This window comes from Hypomesus transpacificus, chromosome 23 (assembly GCF_021917145.1).
Source record: "Hypomesus transpacificus isolate Combined female chromosome 23, fHypTra1, whole genome shotgun sequence".
NCBI lineage: Eukaryota > Metazoa > Chordata > Actinopteri > Osmeriformes > Osmeridae > Hypomesus > Hypomesus transpacificus.
This window is the reverse complement of record NC_061082.1, coordinates 3,047,534-3,073,305: the sequence shown is the minus strand read 5'-3', so window position 1 is coordinate 3,073,305 and position 25,772 is coordinate 3,047,534. Positions and strand designations below refer to the sequence as shown.

General features: G+C 44.0%; 2 protein-coding genes and 31 non-coding genes across 33 annotated transcripts; 32 read left to right on the top strand and 1 right to left on the bottom strand.

The window, feature by feature from the left end:
- The first annotated feature begins 178 nt into the window (after nt 1–178).
- tgfbr2l (transforming growth factor beta receptor-like) lies at nt 179–7,261 on the top strand. The gene is made up of 7 exons (XM_047046280.1): nt 179–369; nt 2,759–2,909; nt 3,048–3,259; nt 4,492–5,351; nt 5,440–5,581; nt 5,664–5,791; nt 6,061–7,261. The coding sequence occupies exons 1-7, from the start codon at nt 321–323 to the stop codon at nt 6,379–6,381; spliced, it is 1,863 nt and encodes a 620-aa protein (XP_046902236.1). The 5' UTR covers nt 179–320; the 3' UTR covers nt 6,382–7,261.
- Nucleotides 7,111–15,262, bottom strand: lmln (leishmanolysin-like (metallopeptidase M8 family)). The gene is made up of 17 exons (XM_047046279.1): nt 14,893–15,262; nt 14,288–14,388; nt 14,125–14,155; nt 13,912–13,994; nt 13,580–13,697; nt 12,691–12,869; nt 12,395–12,500; nt 12,136–12,230; nt 11,683–11,800; nt 11,477–11,584; nt 11,274–11,350; nt 11,071–11,181; nt 10,838–10,970; nt 10,515–10,674; nt 10,224–10,354; nt 9,914–10,127; nt 7,111–9,784 (listed from the first exon to the last, which is right to left on the bottom strand). The coding sequence occupies exons 1-17, from the start codon at nt 15,019–15,021 to the stop codon at nt 9,690–9,692; spliced, it is 1,989 nt and encodes a 662-aa protein (XP_046902235.1). The 5' UTR covers nt 15,022–15,262; the 3' UTR covers nt 7,111–9,689.
- Nucleotides 15,263–17,415: 2,153 nt separating this feature from the next.
- Nucleotides 17,416–17,487, top strand: trnat-cgu. Its single transcript has one exon. It is a non-coding gene; the product is annotated as a tRNA-Thr (tRNA).
- Nucleotides 17,488–17,787: 300 nt separating this feature from the next.
- On the top strand, nt 17,788–17,859 carry trnat-cgu. Its single transcript has one exon. It is a non-coding gene; the product is annotated as a tRNA-Thr (tRNA).
- A 300-nt stretch (nt 17,860–18,159) lies between these two features.
- trnat-cgu lies at nt 18,160–18,231 on the top strand. The gene has a single exon. It is a non-coding gene; the product is annotated as a tRNA-Thr (tRNA).
- A 111-nt stretch (nt 18,232–18,342) lies between these two features.
- On the top strand, nt 18,343–18,414 carry trnat-cgu. Its single transcript has one exon. It is a non-coding gene; the product is annotated as a tRNA-Thr (tRNA).
- Nucleotides 18,415–18,712: 298 nt separating this feature from the next.
- trnat-cgu lies at nt 18,713–18,784 on the top strand. Its single transcript has one exon. It is a non-coding gene; the product is annotated as a tRNA-Thr (tRNA).
- A 298-nt stretch (nt 18,785–19,082) lies between these two features.
- trnat-cgu lies at nt 19,083–19,154 on the top strand. Its single transcript has one exon. It is a non-coding gene; the product is annotated as a tRNA-Thr (tRNA).
- Nucleotides 19,155–19,637: 483 nt separating this feature from the next.
- On the top strand, nt 19,638–19,709 carry trnat-cgu. The gene has a single exon. It is a non-coding gene; the product is annotated as a tRNA-Thr (tRNA).
- A 298-nt stretch (nt 19,710–20,007) lies between these two features.
- On the top strand, nt 20,008–20,079 carry trnat-cgu. The gene has a single exon. It is a non-coding gene; the product is annotated as a tRNA-Thr (tRNA).
- Nucleotides 20,080–20,562: 483 nt separating this feature from the next.
- On the top strand, nt 20,563–20,634 carry trnat-cgu. The gene has a single exon. It is a non-coding gene; the product is annotated as a tRNA-Thr (tRNA).
- A 115-nt stretch (nt 20,635–20,749) lies between these two features.
- trnat-cgu lies at nt 20,750–20,821 on the top strand. The gene has a single exon. It is a non-coding gene; the product is annotated as a tRNA-Thr (tRNA).
- A 111-nt stretch (nt 20,822–20,932) lies between these two features.
- Nucleotides 20,933–21,004, top strand: trnat-cgu. Its single transcript has one exon. It is a non-coding gene; the product is annotated as a tRNA-Thr (tRNA).
- A 298-nt stretch (nt 21,005–21,302) lies between these two features.
- On the top strand, nt 21,303–21,374 carry trnat-cgu. The gene has a single exon. It is a non-coding gene; the product is annotated as a tRNA-Thr (tRNA).
- A 115-nt stretch (nt 21,375–21,489) lies between these two features.
- trnat-cgu lies at nt 21,490–21,561 on the top strand. Its single transcript has one exon. It is a non-coding gene; the product is annotated as a tRNA-Thr (tRNA).
- Nucleotides 21,562–21,672: 111 nt separating this feature from the next.
- On the top strand, nt 21,673–21,744 carry trnat-cgu. Its single transcript has one exon. It is a non-coding gene; the product is annotated as a tRNA-Thr (tRNA).
- A 302-nt stretch (nt 21,745–22,046) lies between these two features.
- On the top strand, nt 22,047–22,118 carry trnat-cgu. The gene has a single exon. It is a non-coding gene; the product is annotated as a tRNA-Thr (tRNA).
- A 111-nt stretch (nt 22,119–22,229) lies between these two features.
- Nucleotides 22,230–22,301, top strand: trnat-cgu. Its single transcript has one exon. It is a non-coding gene; the product is annotated as a tRNA-Thr (tRNA).
- Nucleotides 22,302–22,599: 298 nt separating this feature from the next.
- On the top strand, nt 22,600–22,671 carry trnat-cgu. Its single transcript has one exon. It is a non-coding gene; the product is annotated as a tRNA-Thr (tRNA).
- Nucleotides 22,672–22,786: 115 nt separating this feature from the next.
- On the top strand, nt 22,787–22,858 carry trnat-cgu. Its single transcript has one exon. It is a non-coding gene; the product is annotated as a tRNA-Thr (tRNA).
- A 111-nt stretch (nt 22,859–22,969) lies between these two features.
- trnat-cgu lies at nt 22,970–23,041 on the top strand. Its single transcript has one exon. It is a non-coding gene; the product is annotated as a tRNA-Thr (tRNA).
- A 302-nt stretch (nt 23,042–23,343) lies between these two features.
- trnat-cgu lies at nt 23,344–23,415 on the top strand. The gene has a single exon. It is a non-coding gene; the product is annotated as a tRNA-Thr (tRNA).
- Nucleotides 23,416–23,526: 111 nt separating this feature from the next.
- Nucleotides 23,527–23,598, top strand: trnat-cgu. The gene has a single exon. It is a non-coding gene; the product is annotated as a tRNA-Thr (tRNA).
- A 302-nt stretch (nt 23,599–23,900) lies between these two features.
- On the top strand, nt 23,901–23,972 carry trnat-cgu. The gene has a single exon. It is a non-coding gene; the product is annotated as a tRNA-Thr (tRNA).
- A 111-nt stretch (nt 23,973–24,083) lies between these two features.
- Nucleotides 24,084–24,155, top strand: trnat-cgu. Its single transcript has one exon. It is a non-coding gene; the product is annotated as a tRNA-Thr (tRNA).
- Nucleotides 24,156–24,268: 113 nt separating this feature from the next.
- Nucleotides 24,269–24,340, top strand: trnat-cgu. Its single transcript has one exon. It is a non-coding gene; the product is annotated as a tRNA-Thr (tRNA).
- A 113-nt stretch (nt 24,341–24,453) lies between these two features.
- Nucleotides 24,454–24,525, top strand: trnat-cgu. The gene has a single exon. It is a non-coding gene; the product is annotated as a tRNA-Thr (tRNA).
- A 115-nt stretch (nt 24,526–24,640) lies between these two features.
- trnat-cgu lies at nt 24,641–24,712 on the top strand. Its single transcript has one exon. It is a non-coding gene; the product is annotated as a tRNA-Thr (tRNA).
- A 113-nt stretch (nt 24,713–24,825) lies between these two features.
- On the top strand, nt 24,826–24,897 carry trnat-cgu. Its single transcript has one exon. It is a non-coding gene; the product is annotated as a tRNA-Thr (tRNA).
- Nucleotides 24,898–25,010: 113 nt separating this feature from the next.
- On the top strand, nt 25,011–25,082 carry trnat-cgu. Its single transcript has one exon. It is a non-coding gene; the product is annotated as a tRNA-Thr (tRNA).
- Nucleotides 25,083–25,193: 111 nt separating this feature from the next.
- On the top strand, nt 25,194–25,265 carry trnat-cgu. The gene has a single exon. It is a non-coding gene; the product is annotated as a tRNA-Thr (tRNA).
- Nucleotides 25,266–25,380: 115 nt separating this feature from the next.
- Nucleotides 25,381–25,452, top strand: trnat-cgu. The gene has a single exon. It is a non-coding gene; the product is annotated as a tRNA-Thr (tRNA).
- Nucleotides 25,453–25,563: 111 nt separating this feature from the next.
- Nucleotides 25,564–25,635, top strand: trnat-cgu. Its single transcript has one exon. It is a non-coding gene; the product is annotated as a tRNA-Thr (tRNA).
- Nucleotides 25,636–25,772: the final 137 nt, after the last annotated feature.

Here is a 25,772-nt window from a genome sequence, read left to right as displayed (position 1 = left end):
CCATGTTTTGAACGTTTTATTGCTTAATTTTTTTTGCAAAATGTGCACGTTATCATTGTATGAGATGAATTATTAGCGAGGCAATCAACATCCTATGTCCTATCAATAGCGGCGGACAGTTCTGGGGCGTGTCTCTCAACACAGCTGGATGAAAAACATCTGGATCCGCCTACACGGAACTTCAGCCAGCAACCCCCGAGCCCGAGCCAGTTGTTCCAGTAAATACGACTTCAATAAACGAGCGTCTATTTTACCCGTATGCCTGAATAACGGTGCAGCGCGACACGGTCGTTTAGATCGATTTATTTTATGTCAAGATTATGGGGTACTGGCGTTATTCGGCAGTGTATGTTGTTTTTCTATCACTTTGTAAGTACTCTCCTTCTCTCTTCGTATGCGCTGTTAAGTGGTGCTCACTGTCTATTGTTTCTAAAAGTTTGTAATGTTGTCAAGGGGGAGGGGGTTTATGCATTAGACACGAGAGATACGTAGGGTATTTATGCTTGAATCAAACCTTTTCGTTTGTTACGTGGAGAAACTTAAGATATATGCTTGATGATGTTAGTAGTGTGATATGAAATACTGCCACTCCTGTTAAAGAAATGTCTACTTTCTCGTTATCCATCTAATTCTTTCAGTGCCGTTTATACAACTTGACATAAAGAGTTGGTTCAATAACAGCATTGTATATCCAACATAAATAGATCAGGATGTAATAGCCACTGACGACCATAAAAAGTAAAATCACCGTTTTGATGTATAAAAGATGCAACAATAGACTGCCATATCAAAATGTGATTGCCATCTGCAATGGAAATCTTCAACAGGAAATCAATTTTGAGACTCAATTATCCTTGCTGCCTAACTGGGCATCTCAGGGGAATAGGACGAGATTACGTAAAAACAGAGATACTGTAGGTGGAGAAATATTGAGTTCATTTAAATGCTCTTCTGACATGCTGCATTTTAGGAAGAGTAAGAGTAGCTGTTTGTTTAGATAACATAAAACTCTGGACCTTGGCAACATAAAGTCACCACAAAATCCAAAATGAGTTAGCATGGATTAGCAACAAAACAGTGCATTATTCTCAAAAGTCCCCAGAGTTTTCCTGTTCTTTTTTTAAGGTCCAGGACCTTAAACTCTGTGCTATTTAGATTGAATTCAGAATTATGTAGAGAAAAAAAGCTAAAAAGAGGGGAAGACAGAAGTTAAAAAAGAAAGAAAAATCAAGGAAAAAGAAGAGTGAATATTCAAAAAGGCTTATCAGAAGAGAGGATATAATGAGCTATTTAGAAGAAAGTGATGGAAGAAAGGTTGTCTTTATATCTTCTGACTTTTCGTCACCAAGTCATACAATGTGATGATTCAATATGACCAACACCCCCCAACTCCTCTCCTACAATGACAATACTGTTATGATGATTTAAAAGGGAATAGGAACCCCCCCCCCTTTTCTCTTGGCGCTCTGCCAGTGTGCGATGTGACCGTGTCCGATGTGCCAGGCTGCCAACTTGCCTCTCTGCTGCCTAGAGATGCCTCCACATCGGCCGGGCCGGGATGATGCTATTCAGAGAAAGGAACAATTTTTTAAACAAAGACACTGGACTTTTATTGTTGGCCTTGAGATTATAGTTCTAGCGACCATAACTAAAACCTACAACCCACCCATCCTCCAACCCAGCACCCCACAATCCGGTTCTCCTCTTGCCAAAATAGGGGCCTGCTTATACAACTCTTGGCATTGTTTTATTTCCTCTTGTCTGCTATGTAATGTACAATTTTTTTTCTTTTTCTTGTATCGTATGTTTATGGGAGAGTTTGTTCTTGTCCATGTGCTACCTGTGTTTCTGTGCGTGGATACTTTATGTGCACATGCGTGTGTGTGTGCGTGAGTATGCATTGCCACATGTGAGTATGTTTGAGTGTAGCGTGTAAACTGATAGGGAGGGGAGAGGGAGAGAGGCTAGCTAAAGTTGTAAAGTAAATAAAAGCTGCCTTCATCCCCAGACCTCTTTGCCTCCAGTCAGCATGCAGCATTTGGATTTCCCATGAGCACCAAGGGGGCGGAGTTTCATACTTGGCTTCAACTCACCCTTCTGGCTTCAATTTATTCCTGGAGCAGTCACTGCTGATTTTAATTACTTGGAAGTTTGCGGAGGGGGCTTTTTTGCTTACCCAAGCCTTTTTAGTTTTCTTCCCTTCTTTGTCTTTGTGTGCGTGTGTATTTGGATTGTTGGCATCCGCCAACATCTGGAGGTCCCATGTGAAATATGTGTACAGCTTCTTTTAATGTTTGCCTAGTTTAGTTAGCTCATCCCTATCATCTGGCTCTGATCAGGGCCTGATATTGTTGTGATGTGGCAGTGCAGGACTGTGCAAGATGCCTGGGAAGAAAGGAAAACACCCGCTCAAACAAACACGCACACGCGCATTTTTATCTGTTCCTTTTCACCACATCTGCTGTTATTTTCTATCACTCAATTGAAAAAGTGATATGCACACATTAGCACATGTAATACATTCAAAAATGTGTAGTGTATCTAGATCAAATATACACATTTCACTACTGAATTATAATGTTTTTTTAAACAACAATAACTTATGTTGCTTCTTGTGTAAGACCAGATGTAAGAGTTCTCTCTTCTCTATAATTGCAGTCTTGTTACTTTGAACTGTTTTCCTTAGATGTTATTTTGTTGTAAAAAAAATCTTCTGTGATGTTACTTATTCATGTGTATGTATGTGTGTATGTGCCAGGTGTCTCAATCCTCCCTTTTACACACATCAACACAAACCTGTGTAAGTGGTGTGAGTACTCCAGCCCTGAGTGTAAGGACAATGTGTGTAACAGCAACTGTAACCTCTCCTCCTTCTGTAACCTCAGTGAAGAGATCTGTGTGGCTATATGGTAAGTCCAGTCTAACTTCTTTTTTTTTTAAGAAATAGTCTTGGTGCAATGTCTGTAAAATTAGACTTACAGATAATTGGGAAAGACACCATCCTAATCTTTCTGCTTGGTGTTTATGTGTGGCTATGTGAACCCCAGGAGGAAGACCAACGCAAGTTTGAGTGTACAGACTTTGTGCCATCATCCCCAGCAGCCACTAGAAAGCATGGATGTGACTCTGCTGGCCAACTCTTCATCCAGACAATGTGTGATGATGCCTCAGCCTACTGACGATGGAGTTCTCTTCTTTTGTGGCTGTGTGGGAGACCATGAGTGCAACGACAAGCTTATATTTGACAAAGGCTCCAACGGTAACAACTAACACTGCTTTTATTCCAGATACAATGTATACATTACATTTACATTTACATTTATTCATTTAGCAGACGCTTTTATCCAAAGCGACTTCCAAGAGAGAGCTTTACAAAGTGCATAGGTCACTGATAATAACAACAAGATAGCCCCACAGCATTGCGGGTAGTCAAAAACAAGAAGTACATTTTGTGAACAACCAAAAAATAGTGCTAAAGGGAAGAAACCATAAGAGCATGTAGTTAAACAAGTTAAATTACACAACATTAATCTCTAAGTGCAGGTGTACCTGTAGGAAAGCAATAAAAATAGGATTAACTAAAATAGAATACAACAGTTTAAACCAGCTACCACTAACCAACAAGAGCAACAGTCTAAGCAAGAGTCATTGTGATCCTTGAGGAAACTAGCGTTAGGTTCAGCAAACCATTCCTAAGTACCATTGTACTCCCGGAACAAGTGCGTCTTGAGCCTTCTCTTGAAGGTGGAGAGACAGTCCGTGTCTCTGATGGAGGTGGGGAGTTGATTCCACCACTGGGGTGCCAGGCAGGAGAAGAGCTTGAGCTGGGACCGGGCGGTCTTGAGAGGTGGGACCACCAGGCGGTTGTCTGAAGAAGACCGTAGGTGGCGGGTGGGGGTGTAAGGCTGCAGGAGAGACTTGATGTAGTCGGGCGCAGTCCCGTTCACTGCTCGGAAGGTCAGTATCAGGGTCTTGAATCTGATGCGGGCCGTTATGGGTAGCCAGTGGAGGGAGATGAGGAGCGGGGTAACGTGGGAGCGTCTGGGTAGATTGTAGACCAGGCGGGCCGCTGCGTTCTGAATCCTCTGAAGAGGGCGGGTTGCGAATGATGGGAGACCGGCGAGCAGCGAGTTGCAGTAGTCCAACTTGGAGAGGACAAGTGCTTGGACAAGCAGCTGGGTGGAGTGCTCAGACAGGTATCTCCTGATCTTCCGGATGTTGTAGAGGGTGAATCTACACGACCGGGAGACCGCAGCAATGTGGGCCGTGAGGGAGAGCTCGTCATCCATGGTAACCCCAAGGTTCCTGGCAGAGGATGAGGGGGTCACCGTCGCATACAATACATATACATATATAATAGATTAAATTTACCGTCAAATCGATCCTGGCCTATGTAAGCCCTCTCTTTATGAGACCTCTGTTGTGGAATGACTGTGATTAGTCACTAAATGATTAGTGATTAATCTAAATGTGTTTGTTGTGCCACCTCAGGTTTCTCTAAACTGAAGAGTAAAGATGTGATCCCTGTGGTGGTGATCAGCCTGGTGCCCCCCTTGCTGGTCGCTTTCATTGCCACCATGGCCTTCTACCTCTACCGCACACGTCAGTCAGGCAAACCTGGCAAGCAATCAAAAGACTGGGGACACAGGTGCAACCCTGGTCCTTACCAGGCTCTGGAGCTTCCGGAGGGTCTGTCACCGGGCCAGGAGGGTGTTAGAGTGAGGGATGCCTGTCTGTGTAAGCTCTCCACCATCAGAGATGAGGACACCTCTCACATGCACAATAGCCTGAACCACAATACAGAATTACTGCCCCTCCAGCTTGAGGCACTGGTGGGCAAAGGCCGCTTCGCTGAGGTTTGGCGAGCAAGGCTTCTCCACCGCACCGGTGCAGGCAACCGGTACGAGACGGTAGCTGTCAAAGTGTTCCCGTCAGAGGAGTACGTCTCGTGGCGAAACGAACGCTTCATCTTCTCTGACGTCCACCTGGAACATGAGAATGTGGTGCAGTTCTTGACTTCAGAGGAGCGTGGGCCTCTAGGATCCGCCCATCGGCAGTATTGGCTAGTTATGGCCTATCACGGCTTAGGAAACCTTCAGGACTTCCTGTCTGGCGAGGTGCTTAGTTGGGCAGAGCTGTGTGCCATGGCTAGCTCTGTGGCGCGGGGACTAGCACACCTGCACAGTGACACCACTCCCCATGGCGTGCCTAAGGTGCCAGTGGCTCACCGTGACCTGAAAAGCAGCAACATCGTAGTGAAAAGCAGGAGCGAGTGTGCCCTATGTGACTTTGGCCTGGCACTACGGCTCGACCTCTCTCTCACAGTGGACGACTTTGCCAACAGTGGACAGGTACTGGGAGATGAGGAACCATAGAAACACAGAAGCTGGTAAATATAAACAGTGATAGAGAATGACGTTTGTGTGTGATCCCGGTCAGGTCGGCACGGCTCGTTACATGGCCCCAGAAGTGTTAGAGTCCAGGGTGAACCTGGAGGACTTGGAGGCATTTAAACAGATAGATGTCTACTCCATGGCCCTGGTCCTCTGGGAGATGTCCTCTCGCTGCCTAGCTATTGGAGGTGAGTTGACACATTTCAGAGTGTCAGATGGTTACCATAAATGTGACCTAATGTTTGTTGTACTTTTGCTATAATCATGCAGAAGTGAAAAGCTATGAGCCTGCATTTGGGTCCAAGGTGTGTGACCAGCCATGTGTGGACAGCATGAGAGACCTGGTTCTCAGGGACAGAGGCCGACCTGATATTCCCTCCAGCTGGACACAACACCAGGTCTGCAGATGTATTGTGATCCAGTTTTGAAAATATATTTATAAGTAAACATTTATCAACATACATGACTGACGTTAACATACATAATAAATAATTCTGGATCTTGGGAACATGAAGTCACCATCAAATCTCAAATGAGTTAGCATGGATTAGCGAACGAGCAGTGCATTATTCTCAAAAATCTGATTTATTTTTTAAGGTTCTGGACACTTCATATGAATAAAAGGTATACAGTGACTAAAAATATCTATTTGCTGCGGAATGTACAGGGGATGGACCTGCTGTGCGCCACAATCACGGAGTGCTGGGACCACGACCCAGAGGCCCGGTTGACTGCCCACTGTGTGGTTGAACGTTTTAACACCCTGGACCTGGAAGAGGTAGAGCAGGTGGAAGCAGAACCAGACAACAGCTGCCAGCAGGAACCTCCAGCCCCTGACCCAACCCCTCCCTCAGCCCCCTGCTCCACACATACCCCTACCACCACCCCTACCCCCACCCCTGACACAGACTCTGGTATTATTGAACACCGTCCTCTCCAGACAAACTCAGAGGGAAGTACAGACCCTGAAATGCCGCCACAGATCTGAAGCCAGATCGAAGCATCTAAACTGACATACAGACAGGTTCTTGTATGATAAACACTGGTAGTGGATTTGCTGGAAAGGAGCTGGTCTCCAATCTATTTCTCTAAATAATGGATTCTTAAGTAATTATTGCTAAATTCTGAAAGATGTGGTTATGTACTGGAACACACACTGTGACTCTCTAACCCAGACTGTGTACCATGAGAACTTGAGAATCAGACCAATCCAATCATCTGCTGACTGTCTGTCCGACAAGGGATGCCTTTCTTTACAACCAGTCAGACTGATTTATGATGTCAGACAAAATAAGATGAAGTCATTAGGATCAACTGATCTCCCTTTAGAACTTAGTCAAGCAATGTTAAGTTTCTAATCTCCCTAATGTCAAGCCATTTTATTACTCTCAAAAGGAGGAGCAATTCCTCAAATGGGAATGACTAGACCAAACTAAACCAAACTGGAGCACCAATATCCCATCTGTTTCTCTAATTTGATGATGTCATATGATGATAAAGTGCCCTAGATAATATTAAGTGATTGTAGACTGGTGCCATCAATGTAGTATAAATCACCTTTATATATAAGGTCTGATAGTATATGTATCTTTTCTGCAATTTTGTCAACTTTGTGTATCCCTTTGTGTTCTTAGATGGTACATTAGTAAGCTCAACATTCAAAAACACGTATCTGTCAGAAGAGAGCAGTCTGAAGAGAACAGGAAAAAACAAAGACTTCACACTCGAGTCTCAGACATGGTTTATTTTGATGCACCAGTATTTCTTATTTTTTTGTCTTAAAAAGCAGCCCTTTTTTTGAAAATGAACATACTTGAGATATAAAACAAATTCATATGTAGTGTATCAATTAAACTTGTTTTCCTGGACTATGAGCAAAATAAGAAATGATGTATTTCTGCATAGAAACATCTTTGGTCTCTGTACATAAATGAAATGTTTGCTAGTTCTGATTCACCATTTATTTTAATCACATGCCAATCAAATATTTCAAAATTATTTGTTATTAATCTGTAGCATCATGATCAATGGGTGACTAAAATGAACTTTTGATTTGTTAGTGCCCTCTACAGGCTGTATAAACCAATGACAGTTTAGTGCAGTATGCTTGTGTACTACATTATATTTTAGAAGGATCTTTTGACAGTACACCATGATAAACCATCCAAAACTTACAAAATAATTAAACCCTGGAATGTTCCCAGAAACAAACAAAAAACATCACCACAGGGAAGCATAATCAACCATCTTTCATATCATTAAGGCCAATTCTACTTATTTAGTGCAAACACTAGAAAATAATTTGTAGATAATTGGGATATCTTTAGCTGCACTTAGATAATAAATACCTCAGCCTTCACATGTTACAATAGCTAACAGATCTCTGTGTACTTAAAGGGACATTATACCCTCAAATTGTCAAAAGCTGTCACTCGCAGTGCATGTCAGAGACCAAAAGATCTCAAATAAAATAACCATATGGAATGAACACACAATGTCTACATGGGTAAATATCAGGTCCTGTTACAGATCAATACTAAATAAATACAGACAGTAAAACGTCAAACACCAAGTATTAAAGTTAAAGTTACACTGTGTACAAACGTAGTGCCCAAACTTACACTATGGTGAGCAAACACCAGGTGATGCTGATGGTCTTTGTTGTTGCCTTCAGTGAGCTTGTACACGCTGCTGACCCCCCCCCCCTGAGAATACACCAGAGACACTAGTACGTACTCAGCTTTAGGTACATCAAAGCCAACGTTACCATGGAATAATGCCCCTGTAACAGCATGAACACACTAACAAGGAAAGGGGTATCAATGGCAAATAAAAATACATTATTTGATCCCAGTTTACACTCTCACCAGGTGTTAATCATTGTAGTTACTCTGGCACGTACACACACACACACACACTCACCGGAAGTACTATTGTTGCCCAGCTTATTTGATAATATTCTCTGGCTGACTGCATGTGACTTGAAGGCTTCAAACTTCCCAGTCCATTTTTACATATCAGCACAGAGCTGTATGACCCAACATGAAAAAACATAAATTAAATAACTATACATTAACATTTTAGCATCATCAGCAAGATGCTTTTCTTCAATAATATATTAATTTGTACTATAAACACATTTCTTGAATCAAATCCCTTGAAAAAGACATCTCAGTATTACAGGGTTTACCATCAACATCAAGCACCGTCTGTTAGATTGTTATGTTGCTGTTAGTGTTATTTTTCTATCCCCTGTCCACCAAAGAGCCCTAAGGGCTGTTATAGCCTGCACGGGTTGGCTAGGCTACATGTTCACACAGTGATCTGTAAGGAAGGTGAATACTGCATCAGGATGCATACTGCATGGAGCACAGGGCAGTCTAGACTACACAATATTAAAACACAATATTAAATTTCTTAAAACCGGGGTAGGAAGGGAGGAGTCTCCTTTATCATCATTATCTTCATCAGGGTTGTCCGTTTAGGGAGTATGGCTTCTGATTTAGATGTCCAGACGGGCACATTGTTGGTTCAATAACTAAACATCAATGGCTTGTATTTCTCTGATAGAGGCAAGGATGGGAACACTTCTGTTCCATCTCTATGGGAAGGCCAGTCTCAGCCATGGCAAGTTTAGATTAGTTGCTTCATCCTCTCAAGTCCCTACACCTCTGTGCACTTGCAGAAATCTGAAGCTTGGGTCATGAATCTCCACATTAAAATGGTGCCTTCACACAAATTCAAAGCCACCATGACAAGACAAAAAATATTTACAAGGATGTTTGTACTAGTTTGCAATTGAACAGGAGTGCAGAATGTTCCAACTTAATTTTAACACTTTAGAAATAATGCTACAGTATGTTAGTGTCCGAAATAAGGACATTTATGGTCTCGGGTTTGGATTATTACTGATCCGCTACACTGCACTCTTATGACAAAGTATTACAAATTTCCCTGACTTGTACAAGTGATTCTCAAGAAATGGTGACCAAAAGAAGTCAAAAGATAAAAGGAAACAAAAGTTTCAAATGTGTATGTGACCACCTGATCCTCTTGCACTCCTTTTGTTCCATGTCCTCCACCTGTAGTTAGTTGCCTGATGTTGAGAGGCCTGTAGCCAGGGTGGTGATATTCCCCCAAGCACAGAACAGTTGTGGGGGCCAACTGAGGTAGTCGTGAGCCTTTTGTGGAACCTTCCTGAACTAATCCTCTTCTAGAAAACTACCAGGATGCACAGCATGTTCCCCACACATGCGGCTGGCATTTTAGTTCCACTCACACACTGTTGGGTCAGTTTCACACACAGAGGATGAAGCCAGCCAGGAGAGGGACCAGGTTCAACAATAGCAGCCAGAGAGTCACCACCAGGCTGGAAGAACTGGAGCAAGGGTCTGGAAGAAAGAGTGACACAATTTTCACTACACAGCTCACCATAATCTGCAGTTCATTCAGTCTGTATGCGTGTAGGTGTGTATGAGATAGACTGCAGCATGGATGACAAGGAGGAGGGGTGGACTGACCAATAGGAAGAGTCCTGGTGGTGGTGTTGAGAGGCGGGAACTGGTGTGGGAGTAAACAATTAGGGCAGAAATCTGAGCAGGCAGGACAGATCAGCTCGCCGTTGTAGACCCAATCATTGATGAGCACGCTAACACTGAGCACCTGACCTTTACGGACACACTGGAAGGGCATGTCTTGAACCCACAAAATCAGCCCCAGGCTTGAACACGACATCTGAAACACAAAACAGGCACACGTGTTGTTAGAGGTCCAGGTGTACATGGTCGGCAGATGGGGTTAGGAGATAGAAAGTCTTTGTTAAGGTTGGACCTTGTAACAGCCGCTGCCCCAGTCAGGATGGGTCATGGTGCGAGTGCACTGCTCCATGATGAAGGCTCTTCTCTGGTACACACACACAGAATCAGGCCCGTATTGCTCTGCACCGTAGTTCCTCCACCGGTCTAAAAAATAAAAACAGCTCAACAACAGGAAAAAGGGCAAAGCATTAAGATTTATAGATACCCACAGGAAAAAAGAACCAGAATAAGAGCCACTAAAAGATACCCAGGTAGACAGACAGACAAGGGTTACAAGAGACAGGTGGACCAGATGTTCACTGACCGGGTTGGTTCTCCTGAATGCGGCAGTGGGAGTTGCGCTGGTATTCCCCACTGAGGTGCCACCTGAACTCCTGGCTGAAGGGACAGTAGTCAGCGATCTCCACAGCACCTCCGTAAGAGGACTGTTCCCCAGCTGGGACATCTGGGATCTGGTCAAAGTACTAACCAGACAGACCAGAGGCAGCAACGGATAAGAAAGAATACAGAAAATATGGATAGGTAAAACAAAAACAAAATTACATACATTATATGTATTTTTTTTTTTACCTTTCACAACACTTTGGTGAACGGTATTATGTGTTTTTGTGCACTGTGTGGTTTTACCTGGTAGTCCATGGGCAGATCCTGGGAGTATTTCTGGAGGTTACATACTGCCACAGCTAGCTGGTCCTGTCGACAGGTGAGCTTGAGGGGCGTGGCTCGCACCGTGTCACAGTAGGGCGTCACAGGATGTCGACTGGCGTGCACACAGACAAAACAGTTTGAACTTGTTTCAGACGCAAACTTATCAAAGAGAGTATGCGTGCGCCCATGTGTGTTTGAGGAGGTCAACTTGCCTCTGGCGCTGTCTATCCATCCAGAACTTGCAGCTTTTCATGACGAAATCACAGCCCAGCCCCCTGCCCCAGTCCAGCCTCTCAGCCATGCTGTAGTTGGCTCTGTACCAGCTTAGCACGCACACGCAGAAAAACACATGAGCAAAAGTAAAAACGCATTTAGCATTCCAGCATATTCTCTTCTAGTAAGACAGCAGACCTACCCAGTGTCCTCCATGATGGCCAAGGTAATTCTAGAGAAGACCCGGTTCTGAGTGTGAGATCCAGTCATTGCTTCGTTCTAGTAAAAACACGGGCAGTTGAAAACAGCAGCATTCGCAACAATCCATCCCTCGCTCAGACTAATGCATTCTTCCAGTACATCTCCACTCAGTCCTCCTCACTCACAATGGCGAAAAGGTCTCACCTCCAGCAATCTCTTTTCCCAGTGATTGAGTTCTGTCCCCATACCCCCCTGGTTCTCCAGCTCCATTCCTTCTAGAATGGGACACCCAAAATGGCTCCGTGCCTCCTCCTTAGAACAACACTCAGAATCAGGATACACACAAAGCACACAACGTACACAACAAATAGACAAACAACCAAAATCGAATGTTACAAACACACACTTACCACAACGCGTGGGGTCACCAACACATGCACTTCATGACGAACCATCTCTCCATTTCGGATGTCCCAAAGACGAGTCACCCTCCGTATGACTGCATTGCTCCACTGGTATAACCCCAATCTAACACACAGTGGAGGGGAAAGGTTTTATAATTCTCTCTAGGGGAACAAAAAGAATTCCTGAAAAATGGAAAGTGCTGGGAGCAGCAACTGTGACTTTCCCTTTAAATCCTGCGAGGCTGTGAGACTAACCGACACACACACAGGCCGACATATCAACACATCAGCCACCATTGTCATTCATTAAATGCTCCATTTACCTACAGCATATTTAGTCCTTTTTAAGAGGGTTGATATGGGACACAATTGCAGTGTGACAAAACTAGTGAACTACAAATTTAGTTAAAAACTGCGCAACTGAAACAACAGACAAGCAGTCAAGATCAAATTTCTCACGTCTCGTTGAAGGCTGGCAGTCCACTGGCAAACCTTGGGGTCAAGGGTTTCCCATTGTCATCATGATAGAAGGCAAAGAGTCCCGCTGAAAAGCCCTGTGGGATCGACGAAGGACACATCCACCAGTGAGCCGCAGCACACAGCATTGTCAATGACATTTAACTTCCCATTTAGCCCCAGTTGACCCCATGGTGTAGACTGAGTTTCGGTATGTAACGTGGATACTGTTCAAATACCTTAATTTAGAAAGTGTACTTACCAGGGCATGTATGATCTCATGTTTAACGGTGGACAACATGCCTTCAAACTCCTGAGGCTGGGGGGAGATCATGTTAGGACACAGGTTGGCATACCCAGCAATTGGCCTGAGAAACACACAGAGAGAGATCCAGGGTCACAAATCCAGATCCAGTAACCACATTATTTTCACTAATAAAAAATAAAAAAATAAATTTACTGCTGTAGGTTTATGTTGACATAAAACCATAAAATAAAAGATGGATATTGTAAGAAATTGGGCTAAAGGTTGAAGGTGTGTGGCCTGATGGCTCTCACCTGTCCAGCTCAGCCTCCAGCTGACAGTAGGCAGCATAGGCTACAATGTTCTCCTGACCACACCTCTCAGTGGTCACCCCGCTCACGTAAAGGACAAAGTCGGACCCCGTCACTCCAGGTCCGTCTGCTGGGCCTGTGGGACCACAGGACTTGCCTGTTGCACTGCACACCTTGCATTGCTGGGATTTACAGACTAGTATTAGACAACACAGGATTACAACGGCACTTAGGAATGCTTGGCTGGACCTGATGTCAGTTTCCTCCAGGATCACAATGACTCTTATTGAGAGACTTGTTGATCTTGTTGGTTAGTTGTAACAGATTTAAATTCTAACTGAAATATTTTTACTTTGTTGATTGTTTTTCTACAGGTACACTTGCACTTTTTGAGTTTCATGTTATTTAATTGTAACTTGTTTAACTGCATACTCTTATGGTTCTTCTCTTTGGCACTTATTTGGTTTTCACAATGTCTGCTTCATGTTTTGGCTCGTTGTTATGATCGATGACCTATGCACTTTTGTAAGCTCTCTCTTGGAAGTCGCTTTGGATAAAAGCGTCTGCTAAATGCATAAATGTAACACGTCAACAACATTGTGAACAGCATCCCAAACAAGAACAGCAAAATCACTAGGACTGTTTTGTGCTGAGGTAGATTCTTGTGATAGCTCACAAGCAGTTGCTGAATTTACTACACTGTAGCTACTGTGAATGTAGATATTTAAACCTGTAGGGGGTGCACTCTACCCCTGGTTTTGATCACCTAATCTGGCTTAATTCTTCCAAGACATGCTGGCTTCTGTTTATGTCATCAGGGACTAAGCTACGGGCACTTATATATGCACTGATGTGGGAAAGCAAATTGCAGTGCATCTTATCTGGAACTCACCTGTAAATGATCCTCAGGTACGATGACAGGTCCACACTTTGTGACCTCAGCACATGACCCCTGGCAGTAGCGATGAGGGTCATCTCTCTTCCGCAGATACTGATTGGTTGCACATTGTCTGTACAGGAACATGAAGACAGACATCAATGATGGCCTCCTACTACCCACAATCAGCTAAACAGTGTTGGTGGTAGGCTTAATTTATTGATTATCATCTTAAGAGCAAATACAAATCTTGAACCTCTCAATCATGTATCATTTGTATGCTTGTATAATGCATTTTATACTTATTGTTAATGTATGAAGGACAGACAGAAGAAGTGAATGACTACCTGCTCAATAACACTGGACCCACTTGCCGGCGCACTTGAAAAGCTCTCTGGAGGTAATCAATTGCTTGCGGAAAAAGTTTATCCTAAAAGTGACAAGAAAACCAGTTTGACATCTGCCAAGTTAACTGTAGTTTAATGCAGAATACTAAGAAACTGTGTGTGTTGTGTGTTATATTCTGCCATAGTTCAGCCACAGTAAGCACAGAAACATACCTTCACAAGGCTTCTTTTATCTGCATCTAAACTGAGAGACACATACATACATAATAAGAGGTTTAGACAAGGAGCATGAATACGCACATTTAACTGAGCTGATAAGATTTATTATGTTAACATATCAAGACAAAACAGTGGTCATTATCTAACAGACACTTACTTGTCTACGCTGAAATCATAAATAATTTGTATTTTTAACTGTGGATCAGAGGAGCTTCTCTTAGTCAACCTCTCAGATCTCAGATGCACTTTATGGACAACCTGCAAGAGGATACAGTGTTACACCTAAGAATAAGTCGCTAGCTAGCTGTAATGGACGAGAAGGTTGAACGGTTAGTTTATTACATCTTATCGCACGAGCGTGGGTCATGGCGTCAACATTTGCACTTTGCAAGTCAGTCTGTCGACTCAGAGCACCTAGCTAGAAGATAAAAGCTAGCAGCACTTTTATCTAAACAATACCTCGTCTAGGTTGTGAGAGTATGAAACTGAGAGAACCTTGTGAGCGCATGTTAGCTAGCTTGACAGCTAGTGTTAAAATTAACTAATATTTTAACTGGTGAAACAGTTAAGCGTTATAAATTCAGACGACACCAGTGATGTAGCTAGGTACATACAACTTGTCTGCATTAATTATCTAGCTACTGTAATCAGCCGCTTATCCAGTGATTCGGAGAAGTCGGCAGCTGGCTAGTTGGATTTAAAAGGTAGCTAGCTAGACTAGCTGGATAGAGAGCCACGCTAATGAGAACACCTTTAACTTACCTCTGCCGGAGATGGGACTTGATGCTTGCATGTGCTGTGACTATGCACAAACAGGAACAACAGAGACAATATGCCGATTCGACTGAGTGGCCCAAAAAGAATCCAAAAGTAGCTCAAGCTCGTCCCCATCGTATGTCAGCCACAGTTGCTGAGCGCGCGACGCTGCCACCAATCGTGATTCGACACTTGGTTCTTTCATTGCTAGCTAACTAGCTACATGCTTAATAACTTGAGGGAATGAGTCAGCCTTCTGTGCATCATTTACTGATCGCAAATATTGATGACAATGTGAATTTTGATAATTGCGTCAACTGCACAAATCAAAGCTACTTGATAGCCTAGCTACCTACGACCAGAGTCTCTGATCAGACTGAAGTAGTGATGTGTCGTTCGTGAACGATTCGTTCATTTTGAACGAATCCTTATAAGGACTCGGGAGTAACGAGTCCTCTCAACGAGTGATTCGTTCATTTCCCGACTCGGTCTTTCTACGAGTCTTTGGATCATTTTTCACGTGACCTGCATAGGCTCTGTAGCTAGAGGAAACGAACGATTCGTTCCTTTCCCGACTCGGTCTTTCTACGAGTCTTTGGATCATTTTTCACGTGACCTGTATAGGCTGTAGCAAGAGGAAACGAACGATTCGTTCCTTTCCCGACTCGGTCTTTCTACGAGTCTTTGGATCATTTTTCACGTGACCTGCATAGGCTCTGTAGCTAGAGGAAACGAATGATTAGTTCCTTCCCCGACTCGGTCTTTCTACGAGTCTTTGGATCCTTTTTTCACGTGACCCGCATTGTATTTTTTAGTAGAGGAAACAGTTTCCTTATTCCCTTTTGCGTGGCCGCTGTTTTAGTAAGACGTGAATGAATGATATTCGCTCAAGTCATCATACTGACTGGTTTTGTTATTTTCACTTTACATTTACACTTACAGTTTAGTGCAGTGTAATTGTTTGACGTGATAATTAAATGCTAGTGTGATAATACATGACCAAATCATACAAACTCATGATACATTATTTTAATGCAGGAATTTATTTTGAAATAGTATTTGCTGGTGCACATGTCATGCACTAACCTACAGTGGACGTATAGGGGCTATACGTCCTTTGCAGTGGACGTATAGCCCCCTAGCCCCCCCCCCCCCCCCCCCCCCCCCCCCTGAAATGAACAAATGACTCAAAAAAAGATTCGTTCATTTTACTGAACGAGATTCAAAGAACCGAATCAGTAAAAAGAACCGAACTTCCCATCACTAGCCTGAAGCTAAAACTAGGCAACTGGAACTCCAGGATGTCGACCCAGAAATGCCAGATTTTCAGTAACCCCCGTGTTGCTGCCTCCCTTCTCCTTACGGTGTTGAAAATACCTATATATCAGAAACCTCTTTTCAGTCACTGATTACAACAGTCAATGTTTTTTGGGGGGCAACATGTTCACTTTATTGTATGCCAGACAAGCAAGGCAATCGTATTATAGAGACTCAGAGGCCGTTCAGGGAAAGGAATAATATTGCTGATATCGTCAGTTTTAGATGAGCTACTTGAAAAACATCGGAGGCAGAAGAGCTGGAGTCACTGATCCACAGCCTGTATAATGAAATCCAATATAATGCTGTAAGACAACTGTATTTAGATAAAATGCCAATTGGAGGTTTTATTTTTTAACAAAGAGTGGGCACTGTACAAGAGTTTGTGACAGTATTTTAATAGCAATGTTTACCTGAGCCAAAACATTGATCCACTCTGGTGCTGAGTAGAAAAACAACATGCCTGTGTCCTTCCTCAGGACCATAACATTCTCATTTTCAAACTCCAACATCTCATGTTCACTACTCACAACGTATATCTGTGGGTAAATGAGTAAACTAAACACAATTTTCTAATGATGGTTCCTGTTAGGAAATGTATTGTGACATATTAATCTCATACTTACAAGTGAAACCTTCTTGTATTCGCGTTTGGGTACTTGTTTAGGCAATGAACAATTACAATGGCCTTCAGGACCACTTTCACCTCTCGCTCCTCTGATTCCTGGAATTGCATACACTAAAGGAAGACAGAAACAACCAATTGCCTTTATTACCTTGATTAACTTGATTATTTTACTTAAATAAATGTTACAGCAACAAACAGCGACATAATACAGCATAATAAGCATTATGGTCCAAGTAAGGATATTATTTAAAACGTTTTTGGGGAAAGCACCTAACCTTGTCCTGGTGCACCTGGTGACCCAGTGGTGCCTGGCAGTCCCATTGTCCCCATGAATCCTTGAGGCCCTGGTGGACCACGATAACCCTTTGTTCCCTGAGAACACGTTTGAAATCGTAAAAGTACAAGTTTCAATAGTTTGGTGGATGTACTTTTTCTTTCTTACACTTTTATAGAGAGCAGCTAAGTGGTCTATAGAACAGAGGCGCAAGTAACAAAGCATCAGTCTATCATAAACCAAAGGTCAAAAACCTAAACTGTTGAAAATGGTTTTCCAGCTAGAAAACTCATATCTGTTAGTACTGCAGGGCATGGTGGCCAAGTGGCAAGGCGTCGGTCTCGTAAACCGAAGATCATGGGTTCAACCCCCATCCGTGCCTTTGTTTCGTAGTTGTCATTTGCTGAAGCCACTTGTTGGTTTTGTGAGTAGTTCTGCATCATTTGTCGAAAAGGGTTTTCTTGCAAGAAAACTCAAAGTTTCTGATAGCTGCAGGGCATGGTGGCCAAGTGGCAAGGCGTCAGTCTCGTAAACCGAAGATCATGGGTTGAACCCCCATCCGTGCCTTTGTTTAGTAGTTGTCATTTGCTGAAGCCACTTGATGGTTTTGTGAGTAGCTCTGCATCATTTGTCGAAAAGTGTTTTCCTGTGAGAAAACTCAACATTTCTAATGGAGATGCAGGGCATGGTGGCCAAGTGGCAAGGCGTCGGTCTCGTAAACCGAAGATCATGGGTTCAACCCCCATCCGTGCCTTTGTTTCGTAGTTGTCATTTGCTGAAGCCACTTGTTGGTTTTGTGAGTAGTTCTGCATCATTTGTCGAAAAGGGTTTTCTTGCAAGAAAACTCAAAGTTTCTGATAGCTGCAGGGCATGGTGGCCAAGTGGCAAGGCGTCAGTCTCGTAAACCGAAGATCATGGGTTGAACCCCCATCCGTGCCTTTGTTTAGTAGTTGTCATTTGCTGAAGCCACTTGATGGTTTTGTGAGTAGCTCTGCATCATTTGTCGAAAAGTGTTTTCCTGTGAGAAAACTCAACATTTCTAATGGAGATGCAGGGCATGGTGGCCAAGTGGCAAGGCGTCGGTCTCGTAAACCAAAGATCATGGGTTCAACCCCCATCCGTGCCTTTAATTCTTAGTTGTCTATTACTGAAACAACCGGTTGGTTTTGTGAGTAGCTGTGTCAGCTGTTAAAAAGGGTTTTCCTGCAAGAAAAATCTAAATTTCTGATAGCTGCAGGGCATGGTGGGCAAGTGGCAAGGCGTCGGTCTCGTAAACCGAAGATCATGGGTTCAACCCCCATCCGTGCCTTTGTTTAGTAGTTGTCATTTGCTGAAGCCACTTGATGGTTTTGTGAGTAGCTCTGCATCATTTGTCGAAAAGTGTTTTCCTGTGAGAAAACTCAACATTTCTAATGGAGATGCAGGGCATGGTGGCCAAGTGGCAAGGCGTCGGTCTCGTAAACCAAAGATCATGGCTTCAACCCCCATCCGTGCCTTTAATTCTTAGTTGTCTATTACTGAAACAACCGGTTGGTTTTGTGAGTAGCTGTGTCAGCTGTTAAAAAGGGTTTTCCTGCAAGAAAAATCTAAATTTCTGATAGCTGCAGGGCACGGTGGCCAAGTGGCAAGGCGTCGGTCTCGTAAACCGAAGATCATGGGTTCAACCCCCATCCGTGCCTTTGTTTCGTAGTTGTCATTTGCTGAAGCCACTTGTTGGTTTTGTGAGTAGCTCTGCATCATTTGTCGAAAAGTGTTTTCCTGTGAGAAAACTCAACATTTCTAATGGAGATGCAGGGCATGGTGGCCAAGTGGCAAGGCGTCGGTCTCGTAAACCAAAGATCATGGCTTCAACCCCCATCCGTGCCTTTAATTCTTAGTTGTCTATTACTGAAACAACCGGTTGGTTTTGTGAGTAGCTGTGTCAGCTGTTAAAAAGGGTTTTCCTGCAAGAAAAATCTAAATTTCTGATAGCTGCAGGGCATGGTGGCCAAGTGGCAAGGCGTCGGTCTCGTAAACCGAAGATCATGGGTTCAACCCCCATCCGTGCCTTTGTTTCGTAGTTGTCATTTGCTGAAGCCACTTGTTGGTTTTGTGAGTAGTTCTGCATCATTTGTCGAAAAGGGTTTTCTTGCAAGAAAACTCAAAGTTTCTGATAGCTGCAGGGCATAGTGGCCAAGTGGCAAGGCGTCAGTCTCGTAAACCGAAGATCATGGGTTGAACCCCCATCCGTGCCTTTGTTTAGTAGTTGTCATTTGCTGAAGCCTCTTGATGGTTTTGTGAGTAGCTCTGCATCATTTGTCGAAAAGTGTTTTCCTGTGAGAAAACTCAACATTTCTAATGGAGATGCAGGGCATGGTGGCCAAGTGGCAAGGCGTCGGTCTCGTAAACCAAAGATCATGGCTTCAACCCCCATCCGTGCCTTTAATTCTTAGTTGTCTATTACTGAAACAACCGGTTGGTTTTGTGAGTAGCTGTGTCAGCTGTTAAAAAGGGTTTTCCTGCAAGAAAAATCTAAATTTCTGATAGCTGCAGGGCACGGTGGCCAAGTGGCAAGGCGTCGGTCTCGTAAACCGAAGATCATGGGTTCAACCCCCATCCGTGCCTTTGTTTCGTAGTTGTCATTTGCTGAAGCCACTTGTTGGTTTTGTGAGTAGCTCTGCATCATTTGTCGAAAAGTGTTTTCCTGTGAGAAAACTCAACATTTCTAATGGAGATGCAGGGCATGGTGGCCAAGTGGCAAGGCGTCGGTCTCGTAAACCAAAGATCATGGCTTCAACCCCCATCCGTGCCTTTAATTCTTAGTTGTCTATTACTGAAACAACCGGTTGGTTTTGTGAGTAGCTGTGTCAGCTGTTAAAAAGGGTTTTCCTGCAAGAAAAATCTAAATTTCTGATAGCTGCAGGGCATGGTGGCCAAGTGGCAAGGCGTCGGTCTCGTAAACCGAAGATCATGGGTTCAACCCCCATCCGTGCCTTTGTTTCGTAGTTGTCATTTGCTGAAGCCACTTGTTGGTTTTGTGAGTAGTTCTGCATCATTTGTCGAAAAGGGTTTTCTTGCAAGAAAACTCAAAGTTTCTGATAGCTGCAGGGCATAGTGGCCAAGTGGCAAGGCGTCAGTCTCGTAAACCGAAGATCATGGGTTGAACCCCCATCCGTGCCTTTGTTTAGTAGTTGTCATTTGCTGAAGCCTCTTGATGGTTTTGTGAGTAGCTCTGCATCATTTGTCGAAAAGTGTTTTCCTGTGAGAAAACTCAACATTTCTAATGGAGATGCAGGGCATGGTGGCCAAGTGGCAAGGCGTCGGTCTCGTAAACCAAAGATCATGGCTTCAACCCCCATCCGTGCCTTTAATTCTTAGTTGTCTATTACTGAAACAACCGGTTGGTTTTGTGAGTAGCTGTGTCAGCTGTTAAAAAGGGTTTTCCTGCAAGAAAAATCTAAATTTCTGATAGCTGCAGGGCATGGTGGCCAAGTGGCAAGGCGTCGGTCTCGTAAACCGAAGATCATGGGTTCAACCCCCATCCGTGCCTTTGTTTAGTAGTTGTCATTTGCTGAAGCCACTTGATGGTTTTGTGAGTAGCTCTGCATCATTTGTCGAAAAGTGTTTTCCTGTGAGAAAACTCAACATTTCTAATGGAGATGCAGGGCATGGTGGCCAAGTGGCAAGGCGTCGGTCTCGTAAACCAAAGATCATGGGTTCAACCCCCATCCGTGCCTTTAATTCTTAGTTGTCTATTACTGAAACAACCGGTTGGTTTTGTGAGTAGCTGTGTCAGCTGTTAAAAAGGGTTTTCCTGCAAGAAAAATCTAAATTTCTGATAGCTGCAGGGCATGGTGGCCAAGTGGCAAGGCGTCGGTCTCGTAAACCGAAGATCATGGGTTCAACCCCCATCCGTGCCTTTGTTTAGTAGTTGTCATTTGCTGAAGCCACGTGATGGTTTTGTGAGTAGCTCTGCATCATTTGTCGAAAAGTGTTTTCCTGTGAGAAAACTCAACATTTCTAATGGAGATGCAGGGCATGGTGGCCAAGTGGCAAGGCGTCGGTCTCGTAAACCAAAGATCATGGCTTCAACCCCCATCCGTGCCTTTAATTCTTAGTTGTCTATTACTGAAACAACCGGTTGGTTTTGTGAGTAGCTGTGTCAGCTGTTAAAAAGGGTTTTCCTGCAAGAAAAATCTAAATTTCTGATAGCTGCAGGGCATGGTGGCCAAGTGGCAAGGCGTCGGTCTCGTAAACCGAAGATCATGGGTTCAACCCCCATCCGTGCCTTTGTTTAGTAGTTGTCATTTGCTGAAGCCACTTGATGGTTTTGTGAGTAGCTCTGCATCATTTGTCGAAAAGTGTTTTCCTGTGAGAAAACTCAACATTTCTAATGGAGATGCAGGGCATGGTGGCCAAGTGGCAAGGCGTCGGTCTCGTAAACCAAAGATCATGGGTTCAACCCCCATCCGTGCCTTTAATTCTTAGTTGTCTATTACTGAAACAACCGGTTGGTTTTGTGAGTAGCTGTGTCAGCTGTTAAAAAGGGTTTTCCTGCAAGAAAAATCTAAATTTCTGATAGCTGCAGGGCATGGTGGCCAAGTGGCAAGGCGTCGGTCTCGTAAACCGAAGATCATGGGTTCAACCCCCATCCGTGCCTTTGTTTAGTAGTTGTCATTTGCTGAAGCCACTTGATGGTTTTGTGAGTAGCTCTGCATCATTTGTCGAAAAGTGTTTTCCTGTGAGAAAACTCAACATTTCTAATGGAGATGCAGGGCATGGTGGCCAAGTGGCAAGGCGTCAGTCTCGTAAACCGAAGATCATGGGTTGAACCCCCATCCGTGCCTTTGTTTAGTAGTTGTCATTTGCTGAAGCCACTTGATGGTTTTGTGAGTAGCTCTGCATCATTTGTCGAAAAGTGTTTTCCTGTGAGAAAACTCAACATTTCTAATGGAGCTGCAGGGCATGGTGGCCAAGTGGCAAGGCGTCGGTCTCGTAAACCAAAGATCATGGGTTCAACCCCCATCCGTGCCTTTAATTCTTAGTTGTCTATTACTGAAACAACCGGTTGGTTTTGTGAGTAGCTGTGTCAGCTGTTAAAAAGGGTTTTCCTGCAAGAAAAATCTAAATTTCTGATAGCTGCAGGGCATGGTGGCCAAGTGGCAAGGCGTCGGTCTCGTAAACCGAAGATCATGGGTTCAACCCCCATCCGTGCCTTTGTTTAGTAGTTGTCATTTGCTGAAGCCACTTGATGGTTTTGTGAGTAGCTCTGCATCATTTGTCGAAAAGTGTTTTCCTGTGAGAAAACTCAACATTTCTAATGGAGATGCAGGGCATGGTGGCCAAGTGGCAAGGCGTCGGTCTCGTAAACCAAAGATCATGGCTTCAACCCCCATCCGTGCCTTTAATTCTTAGTTGTCTATTACTGAAACAACCGGTTGGTTTTGTGAGTAGCTGTGTCAGCTGTTAAAAAGGGTTTTCCTGCAAGAAAAATCTAAATTTCTGATAGCTGCAGGGCATGGTGGCCAAGTGGCAAGGCGTCGGTCTCGTAAACCGAAGATCATGGGTTCAACCCCCATCCGTGCCTTTGTTTAGTAGTTGTCATTTGCTGAAGCCACTTGATGGTTTTGTGAGTAGCTCTGCATCATTTGTCGAAAAGTGTTTTCCTGTGAGAAAACTCAACATTTCTAATGGAGATGCAGGGCATGGTGGCCAAGTGGCAAGGCGTCGGTCTCGTAAACCAAAGATCATGGGTTCAACCCCCATCCGTGCCTTTAATTCTTAGTTGTCTATTACTGAAACAACCGGTTGGTTTTGTGAGTAGCTGTGTCAGCTGTTAAAAAGGGTTTTCCTGCAAGAAAAATCTAAATTTCTGATAGCTGCAGGGCATGGTGGCCAAGTGGCAAGGCGTCGGTCTCGTAAACCGAAGATCATGGGTTCAACCCCCATCCGTGCCTTTGTTTAGTAGTTGTCATTTGCTGAAGCCACTTGATGGTTTTGTGAGTAGCTCTGCATCATTTGTCGAAAAGTGTTTTCCTGTGACAAAACTCAACATTTCTAATGGAGATGCAGGGCATGGTGGCCAAGTGGCAAGGCGTCAGTCTCGTAAACCGAAGATCATGGGTTGAACCCCCATCCGTGCCTTTGTTTAGTAGTTGTCATTTGCTGAAGCCACTTGATGGTTTTGTGAGTAGCTCTGCATCATTTGTCGAAAAGTGTTTTCCTGTGAGAAAACTCAACATTTCTAATGGAGATGCAGGGCATGGTGGCCAAGTGGCAAGGCGTCGGTCTCGTAAACCAAAGATCATGGGTTCAACCCCCATCCGTGCCTTTAATTCTTAGTTGTCTATTACTGAAACAACCGGTTGGTTTTGTGAGTAGCTGTGTCAGCTGTTAAAAAGGGTTTTCCTGCAAGAAAAATCTAAATTTCTGATAGCTGCAGGGCATGGTGGCCAAGTGGCAAGGCGTCGGTCTCGTAAACCGAAGATCATGGGTTCAACCCCCATCCGTGCCTTTGTTTAGTAGTTGTCATTTGCTGAAGCCACTTGATGGTTTTGTGAGTAGCTCTGCATCATTTGTCGAAAAGTGTTTTCCTGTGAGAAAACTCAACATTTCTAATGGAGATGCAGGGCATGGTGGCCAAGTGGCAAGGCGTCAGTCTCGTAAACCGAAGATCATGGGTTGAACCCCCATCCGTGCCTTTGTTTAGTAGTTGTCATTTGCTGAAGCCACTTGATGGTTTTGTGAGTAGCTCTGCATCATTTGTCGAAAAGTGTTTTCCTGTGAGAAAACTCAACATTTCTAATGGAGATGCAGGGCATGGTGGCCAAGTGGCAAGGCGTCGGTCTCGTAAACCAAAGATCATGGGTTCAACCCCCATCCGTGCCTTTAATTCTTAGTTGTCTATTACTGAAACAACCGGTTGGTTTTGTGAGTAGCTGTGTCAGCTGTTAAAAAGGGTTTTCCTGCAAGAAAAATCTAAATTTCTGATAGCTGCAGGGCATGGTGGCCAAGTGGCAAGGCGTCGGTCTCGTAAACCGAAGATCATGGGTTCAACCCCCATCCGTGCCTTTGTTTAGTAGTTGTCATTTGCTGAAGCCACTTGTTGGTTTTGTGAGTAGTTCTGCATCATTTGTCGAAAAGGGTTTTCCTGCAAGAAAACTCAAAGTTTCTGATAGCTGCAGGGCATGGTGGCCAAGTGGCAAGGCGTCGGTCTCGTAAACCGAAGATCATGGGTTCAACCCCCATCCGTGCCTTTGTTTCGTAGTTGTCATTTGCTGAAGCCAATTGTTGGTTTTGTGAGTAGTTCTGCATCATTTGTCGAAAAGGGTTTTCCTTCAAGAAAACTCAAAGTTTCTGATAGCTGCAGGGTATGGTGGCCAAGTGGCAAGGCGTCGGTCTCGTAAACCGAAGATCATGGGTTCAACCCCCATCCGTGCCTTTGTTTCGTAGTTGTCATTTGCTGAAGCCACTTGATGGTTTTGTGAGTAGCTCTGCATCATTTGTCGAAAAGTGTTTTCCTGTGAGAAAACTCAAAATTTCTAATGGAGATGGAGGGCATGGTGGCCAAGTGGCAAGGCGTCGGTCTCGTAAACCGAAGATCATGGGTTCAATCCCCATCCGTGCCTTTAATTCTTAGTTGTCTATTACTGAGACAACCGACTGGTTTTGTGAGTAGCTATGACAGCTGTTGAAAAGGGTTTTCCTGCAAGAAAAATCTAAATTTCTGATAGAGCTGCAGGGCATGTTGGCCAAGTGGCAAGGCGTCGGTCTCGTAAACCGAAGATCATGGGTTCAATCCCCATCCGTGCCTTTATTTCGTAGTTGTCAATTAATGAAACCACGTGTTGGTTTTGTGAGTAGCTCTGCATCATTTGTCGAAAAGGGTTTTCCTGCGAGCAAACTCAAAGCTTCTGTTGACCGCAAGGCATGGTGGCCAAGTGGCAAGGCGTCGGTCTCGTAAACCGAAGATCATGGGTTCAACCCCCATCCGTGCCTTTAATTCTTAGTTGTCTATTACTGAAACAACCGGTTGGTTTTGTGAGTAGCTGTGTCAGCTGTTAAAAAGGGTTTTCCTGCAAGAAAAATCTAAATTTCTGATAGCTGCAGGGCATGGTGGCCAAGTTGCAAGGCGTCGGTCTCGTAAACCGAAGATCATGGGTTCAACCCCCATCCATGCCTTTGTTTCGTAGTTGTCATTTGCTGAAGCCACTTGATGGTTTTGTGAGTAGCTCTGCATCATTTGTCGAAAAGTGTTTTCCTGTGAGAAAACTCAACATTTCTAATGGAGATGCAGGGCATGGTGGCCAAGTGGCAAGGCGTCGGTCTCGTAAACCAAAGATCATGGGTTCAACCCCCATCCGTGCCTTTAATTCTTAGTTGTCTATTACTGAAACAACCGGTTGGTTTTGTGAGTAGCTGTGTCAGCTGTTAAAAAGGGTTTTCCTGCAAGAAAAATCTAAATTTCTGATAGCTGCAGGGCATGGTGGCCAAGTGGCAAGGCGTCGGTCTCGTAAACCGAAGATCATGGGTTCAACCCCCATCCGTGCCTTTGTTTCGTAGTTGTCATTTGCTGAAGCCACTTGTTGGTTTTGTGAGTAGTTCTGCATCATTTGTCGAAAAGGGTTTTCTTGCAAGAAAACTCAAAGTTTCTGATAGCTGCAGGGCATAGTGGCCAAGTGGCAAGGC

What these genes read in the sequence shown, in the direction of transcription:
- tgfbr2l (XM_047046280.1), top strand. Translation starts at nt 321, where the DNA reads ATGGGGTACTGGCGTTATTCGGCAGTGTATGTTGTTTTTCTATCACTT. An exon ending in ATTTGACAAAGGCTCCAACG is followed by an intron (nt 3,260 to 4,491) that starts GTAACAACTAAC and finishes GTGCCACCTCAG; the next exon opens with GTTTCTCTAAACTGAAGAGT. An exon ending in ACTTTGCCAACAGTGGACAG is followed by an intron (nt 5,352 to 5,439) that starts GTACTGGGAGAT and finishes GATCCCGGTCAG; the next exon opens with GTCGGCACGGCTCGTTACAT.
- lmln (XM_047046279.1), bottom strand. Translation starts at nt 15,021, where the DNA reads ATGGGGACGAGCTTGAGCTACTTTTGGATTCTTTTTGGGCCACTCAGT. An exon ending in GGTCCAGTGTTATTGAGCAG is followed by an intron (nt 13,698 to 13,911) that starts GTAGTCATTCAC and finishes GTTCCTGTACAG; the next exon opens with ACAATGTGCAACCAATCAGT. An exon ending in ATGAGATCATACATGCCCTG is followed by an intron (nt 12,231 to 12,394) that starts GTAAGTACACTT and finishes TCGATCCCACAG; the next exon opens with GGCTTTTCAGCGGGACTCTT.